The sequence below is a fragment of the Euphorbia lathyris genome, chromosome 1 (assembly GCF_963576675.1).
Source record: "Euphorbia lathyris chromosome 1, ddEupLath1.1, whole genome shotgun sequence".
NCBI lineage: Eukaryota > Viridiplantae > Streptophyta > Magnoliopsida > Malpighiales > Euphorbiaceae > Euphorbia > Euphorbia lathyris.
Genome location: NC_088910.1, coordinates 33881289 through 33887856, shown reverse-complemented (window position 1 = coordinate 33887856; position 6568 = coordinate 33881289). Strand labels below are relative to the sequence as shown.

Sequence of the window (6568 nt, the reverse complement as noted above, 5' to 3'; positions counted from 1 at the left end):
TTGAAGGAAAAGACTTGGAAGATGCTACCATGTACAAACAACTAGTTGTTAGCCTCATCTATCTCACTCTAACGAGGCCAGATATATGCAGTAAGTATGGTGAGTCAATTCATGCAGAATCCGAAGAAGCCTCATTTAGAAAATATTTAAAGAATTCTACGATATGTCCGAGGTACCATGGATTATGATATCCCGTATAAGAAAGAAGGAGTGAGATACGTGTATATTATGATACTAATTACGCTGGAAATCACGACACAAGACATTTTACTACATGTTATATGTTTATTCTTGGATCAAGACCTATATCTTGGTGCAGCAAAAGACAACCTACATTGTCCTTATCAAGTACTGAAGTAGAGTACAGTGCAACTGCTCAAGAATGTACTTGGTTGATAAAACTTATGAAGGATCTTCATCAGCTAGTGGATTACTCGGTATAGTTATATTGTGATAATCAACGAGCTATACAATTGACTGAAAATCCAATGTTCCACACCAGAACCAAACATGTTAAGGTTCATTATCCCTTCGTATGAGAGAAGATCTTACGTGGAGACATCAAGATGCAATACGTGAAGATCGGCGATCAAGATGCTAACATATTTACGAAAGAACTTCACGGTACAAAATTCAAACATTCAGAAAATAACTTAAAATGGAAATGAAGCACGACGAGGTATTGAAAGTCGAAGTTTGAGGAGAGTATTGAAAAGTCAGCAGTCAACACCGACTTCATCAATTACAAAATCTAGATATTCTAATAGTAGAATATTTCTCTGTCATTTCTTTTAATCTACAACCAAATATGTATTGAACTAGTACTATATAAACTCATCCATACCTTGGAATTGTGAGCACCAAAAATAAAACAAATGAGGTAGCAATAAAAGGGTTAGGCTATATGTGGGGGCGTTTTGGATTAAAAAGTTTTTATTACATTTAAATAAAATATATTTATTTAATTAAGTCCTCCTAATTCAACAGATGCAACCTTCTGGGAGGAATAATGGTGGCAGGAGGATCAGGTATTTTATCATTAGGCCCCAGATTATCTATCGGCGGACGCTGCTTGTGGTGATCACTGACAGACTGGTAAGCCATCGCTAATGCCAGAGCCTAGCAACAAAAGAGAGCAACAAACAATTAAAATGCAGGAACTTTTCTAATAGAAGAATGTAAAATCATAACCAGATTGATGAGCTTAATTACAATGTGATCGTGGTTAGGAGGAGCATAAATGCCAGTGTTGATACTGGTTCTCCTTCTACTTCCCCCTGGAGGTGGATTAGATATGCTTTTAAATCCAGTAGGAACAACAATTACAGGCAGACCTACTAGATTTCCCAAGCAAACTTTTTCCCAATCTGTTGCATTCCCGATGAACGCGTCCACTGTGAAACTGTTTTTCACTTCTTTAATCAATTTTCCTCTTGCTCTTTGAGCCTGCAGAAAAATTCATCTCAATATCAAAGTGATTCCTGGTTTCTTTGACTATGTATTGTAAATAAAGTTTTCTGCAGAATTTAATTCCAGTCTTTATTGACCTAAACATTCAATACTTGGCTAGTTTTCTTTCCTTCACTAATGAAAGATGATGCATAATTTCCGTTTGACCCCACAGAAATTAACGTCCTAAATGTATAATTTCTGTTGGTATCTCAGTCTATTTAGAATCTTTAACGAATTTAACAGTAGAGACGGAATTTGTGACGGAAACAGCCGTCTTTATGCATAGTCCTATAAAAGATTCTGTAATTCTTAACACATTTTTGTTCTAAACCCCGAGTATTTTGTTCTGGTTCCGACACTGCTGAAAACTGAACACTCAAAGGTCATCAAAAGACCATGTAACTTTCTACAAACTAGGCTTCCCTTTCTTGAAAAAGACCCTGCATAAAAGCTCCCATCTTTACATTGTCAAAGGATCAATCAAACTTATGTAAACTAGAATAGAAAAACAAGTATATACCATACTTAGGCTCAGGGGTGGAGCCAGCCCACAGCCCGGGGGTGGAGCCCCGCGGCCACCGCCTCCACCCTTGAGTAGGTGTGGTTCCGCCCCTTGTAGCCCTCCTAATAATCGTTTATATACACTCTATGTAGAGTTATTCCAAACACACAGCTAAATTTAACCCCCCAAATAAATTCCTGGCTCCGCCACTGCTTAGACTCTCAGTTGATCAATTAATACATGACCAAATACCTGGATGTAATCAACTGCTGAAATCAAACGTGAACGGCCCAACTCAGCCGGCCATTGATCTTGAGCTTCGTACTCATTGTCCAGGCCAGTGCGTTGCCACTCATCAAAGTGAGCAAGCATATCAATGTCCATTGTCAAATTTAATATTCCTTGGACAGAGTCTACAGTGTAATTCAGTTTGAAGGGAACCATATTGACTCCTTTTTCCTTCAGCACTTGAACAACCTACAATTGCCATCCCACTGAAATTCACTCAAACCTAGTCTTCCAACTCGATATTAGACAGAATGAAACCAATGTCAAAAAGTTCACCAAGGCGATTGTCCACCTCCTAGATTTGTAATAGATAAATAGCCTACTAACCTCCATTTCAGCATCATCCATATAACCAACTATGAGCCGGGTAATATCGACAGAAAACGGATCATCAAAAGGGATGTCTCTTGAAGAGACATCATCTGGATCCTTCCCTCGTATAGCGTCCAGAACAATTGCACAATCTGCTGCACTTCTGCAGAAAGGGCCAAGCTTATCCTGTTAAGAAAATGTGATTTAGATTCCGTAACAAGTGCACACGAACAAAAAGAGATAACACGAGGATATCATCATCAGTGTATCACCATGCTTTCAGATATACTCATTACACCAGTTCGACCAACGGTACCAAAGGTTGGACGCAGTGCTGTCACACCACAACGAGATGCAGGAAATGTGATTGAACCAGCAGTTTCTGAACCAATTGCAAATGGAACCATACCTATTCATGGTTGAATCTGTTTTCTCAGTTACCAAATAAGTTCATGGAAAAACAATGTTTTGTCTTATGATCCAGGTGAAATGATATGATTGAACATCATAACTTGATCAGAAGAATACCTGCTGAGGTGCAGGCAGCAGGCCCAGCTGACGAACCTGTTGAAAATTCCTCTATATTCCAAGGGTTTCTCGTCCTGCCCCCAAACCAGATGTCATCATATGCAAGTGACCCAGAGACAAGCTTCGCGACTAGGACTGCCCCTGCAGACCTCAACCTGAAAAGAAAATAGTACAAGATATGTCAACATTGTAATATGTTTTCCATTCTAATTACAACTAAGATACTTGTACATATATTTGTTACCTCTTGTAAACCCAAGCTTCAATGTCAAGCACTTGGTCTTTGAAGGTTCGTGAACCCCATGTCGTCTTGTATCCAGGTACTGCTATTATATCTTTCAGTCCATAAGGAATTCCATGAAGAGGTCCTGAGAAGAAGCCAGTATTTAACTCTGGAGTAAATTAAACTATTCACAATATTTGAGAAAAATGTAGTTAAAATTGCAAAGTCCAGTGTGAACAAATTAGCATAAACATATGCCGGGAAAAATTGTTTTTAAAACACAGAGGAAACAGAAATGGAACCGAACACGAGACGCATAAACGCTACTGAAACACTGCACCATACTATACTTTGAAACTAGCCAAGCCACCTAAATAAATCCTATCATTCAATAAGGAAAGATGGTACATCTACACGGATGAGAAAACAAAAATAGTTATGGTGACTGTGAATGTATATATAAAAATACCCAAATATACTCCTTTGGCTAGTAGTTCATCAGCTTCTTTTGCTTGCTTATAAGCTAATTCGTCAGTAAAAGTTATGACAGCTTCAAGAACATGATTGTACCTATTGTTGTTCAAGAAAAATGCATCACTATCACTGACACATGAACTTGAAATTAAATTAGAATGAAACACCATTGTTATGTCTCCATTCCATATATACCTCTTTAATCTCTTAAGGAAAATTTGCACAAGCTCCCGAGATGTAATTTGTTTTGTCCTAATGAGTTTTCCTAATTCTACTATCTGCCAGAGATCAAACCAACCCAATTGAATAAATAGACTAATTAAGAACAGAAAAAGGTAGAAACACTTATATAGCAGCTGACTCACGCTCATAAACGCAATATCTTCTTCACTTTGTGGCCTGTGTATTTCTTGTGAGGAAGTAGGATACTTGAATCTTTTACTCGAATTTTCCACAGTTTCGTGATTCCACTCTGGATTAAAAACTAGACAAGATGGGTTATGCAATCCTCCATTCTTAGAAGCAACTATCCTCCGGTTAGCTCTAATTATAGGCAAATTAAATTCCACTGCTCCGTTTGAAATCTCCTCAACCTGCAACACAAATGCTTCAATTTAAATCCATGATCTAAATTTTGAGATCAAATGAGCGGAATGGGAATGGGAATGCTAATCCCCCATTCCATCCCCGCACCATGCAAATTTCCCCCTTTTCAAAAATTACAATCCCCATTCTCAATTCTCGTTTAGAATTCAAACCGTTGAGTGACCTTTTTGTCGTTAAAGAAGTCGGCATCAAGCAACTTAAGGCAGCTTTTATACTGTGAAACTTGATTCATTTTGTCGGCACATTTGTGGTGGATTTCACTCTCCTGTTCAGCAAAATTCAAGTCATGTAATTAAAACATTTCACCTGTAAAAAAGAAGATCATACTATTTGCTTATTGTGGTTGTGGTATTCATGAGCAATGGCTGTTACAGTTACAGCCCTATGTTAATGTTACTTCACCTTGGAAACAAATTTACAGGAAGGAAGCACAATTTTTCCCAATAGTTTTTTAAAAGGTCTCATCTCATGATCCGTACAGTAAAGTTTAAACTAATAGAAAATAGTAGAGTGAAGATGCAGAGGTACCATGGTTAAGTTAGTTTGAGCAGCAAGTGGTTCGGATAGAGCTGAAATTGGCTGTGCTACGATAAGCCAATAGAAGAGTAGAAATTCCAGGAAGGCTGAGAAACGTGTCAATACCTGTTGAAATGGAGGACAGAAATCAAGCGCCATAGCTGATTTGCTGCCACGTTCCAATAATTTTACAGCTGCTTTTTGAGAGTTTTTTTTAGAAATGCTTTCAGAGTTTTTGATGCTCGTCTTTTAGCTAGTTGAACTTTTGAACAGCGAAGCCGTTGTTCGTCCACCGGCCGCCATATTCAAAGTCAACTTAATTAAACTCATTAGTAGCATTGTGGTTTATTATTAGGATAATACACTAATTACTTCCTTGTTCTTAGAAATGATATATAGTTTTCGTTTTTTTTTTTTCAAACTGTTTAATCTATATATTTCAGTAAATGCTCAAATAAAACTAAATAAAATTTAAAATATTAAAATTATCATTTATTATATATTTTAATAATAAAATATCGGTTTAATGTATATTTACATCCTTAAACTTATCAACTTTCATCTTGACATAAAAAACTTATCACATATTTATATTTTTTTCTTTCATAATATAATCTTTCCACGTTTTATTAATTTTTATATAATTATAAATTTTAATTTAGTAGTGTAGAACTTATTCATTAAAAAATGAATAATAAATATTATAAAAATTATCAAAATAGGAGTATAACTATATAAAACTAGACGTAGAGCTGCATGAATGTGCGAGATTTTTATTATTTAGATTAAAAAAATTACAAATTAAAATTTACATTCTATTACTTTGAATTAAATTTTTCCATAAATAAGATTTCCATAATTGAACAAATCAATTATTAATACTCAACCCTTATCAAATCACAATAATACTTCACTTTTAGTTACATTTTTTTCCAAAAAAAAATCTACTTTAAATTTTAATCATTAAAACAAACACCATATCAATTTCAAATGTAATATGAATAAAATTAACAAATGATTAAAAATACTTTGAATTAATTTGTATATAAAATATTAAAGTAAAAAGAATTATAGTACATTTAATTATATGAGATTTTTTTTTTTAGAAAAGCATATGAGATTTGTTATAAACATAAAATTAAATTACTTTATATGATTACTTTATATGATGTCTTTTGATCTTGTTGAGAATTTTATTTTACAAACTTTTTAATAATTATAATTGCATAAATTTTAAAAGCTAGAATCATAATACTCAATCTTATCCATGTATAAAAGTGATTCTTAATATTACCATAGATTTATATACTTTGAATTTATGAAATATGTAATCATAATACACATATAAAATACTTATACTTATAAATTGGCAGTAATTATATTAATTACATTGAATTATAACGAGTTGAAGATACTTCTTTCTCTTCTTTACTTTACATGTAAGATTTAAGATGAATTTGGGGTACATGTTCTCTTTTTGAGAAATGTTATAGGGGTAAATCGGTCTAAAATAAAGTTACTTCAAATGAAACGACCAAATCCATACGTCTATGTTATAGGAGTATGGAATCGGCAAAACTATAATTAATTTAAATAAAACGGACCAATTCGTATGTCTATGTTATAGAGATATGTATCAAAATAAAATTAATTCAAAATGAAACAAC

The 6568-nt window shown here is 34.3% G+C and overlaps 1 protein-coding gene across 3 annotated transcripts; it reads right to left on the bottom strand.

The window, feature by feature from the left end:
- Positions 1 to 738: 738 nt before the first annotated feature.
- LOC136227408 (uncharacterized) lies at positions 739 to 5201 on the bottom strand. 3 transcript variants are annotated; one of them, XM_066016059.1, is made up of 12 exons: positions 4914 to 5199; positions 4549 to 4650; positions 4145 to 4372; positions 3975 to 4057; positions 3775 to 3875; positions 3327 to 3450; positions 3083 to 3237; positions 2827 to 2963; positions 2570 to 2740; positions 2207 to 2431; positions 1213 to 1446; positions 739 to 1119 (listed from the first exon to the last, which is right to left on the bottom strand). In XM_066016059.1, the coding sequence occupies exons 1-12, from the start codon at positions 5058 to 5060 to the stop codon at positions 976 to 978; spliced, it is 1851 nt and encodes a 616-aa protein (XP_065872131.1). In that variant the 5' UTR covers positions 5061 to 5199; the 3' UTR covers positions 739 to 975. The 3 variants fall into 3 exon arrangements, with proteins under 3 accessions (XP_065872131.1, XP_065872138.1, XP_065872144.1); XM_066016066.1 differs by lacking the exon at positions 4914 to 5199 and adding an exon at positions 4788 to 4902; XM_066016072.1 differs by lacking the exon at positions 2207 to 2431 and having other exon boundaries at positions 4914 to 5201.
- Positions 5202 to 6568: the final 1367 nt, after the last annotated feature.

Coding starts and splice junctions, on each gene's coding strand:
- LOC136227408 (XM_066016059.1), bottom strand. CDS start 5,060: ATGGCGCTTGATTTCTGTCCTCCATTTCAACAGGTATTGACACGTTTC. Junction 4,058..4,144: donor AAGATATTGCGTTTATGAGC/GTGAGTCAGCTG, acceptor GATCTCTGGCAG/ATAGTAGAATTAGGAAAACT. Junction 3,451..3,774: donor AGCCAAAGGAGTATATTTGG/GTATTTTTATAT, acceptor GCTTCTTCTCAG/GACCTCTTCATGGAATTCCT.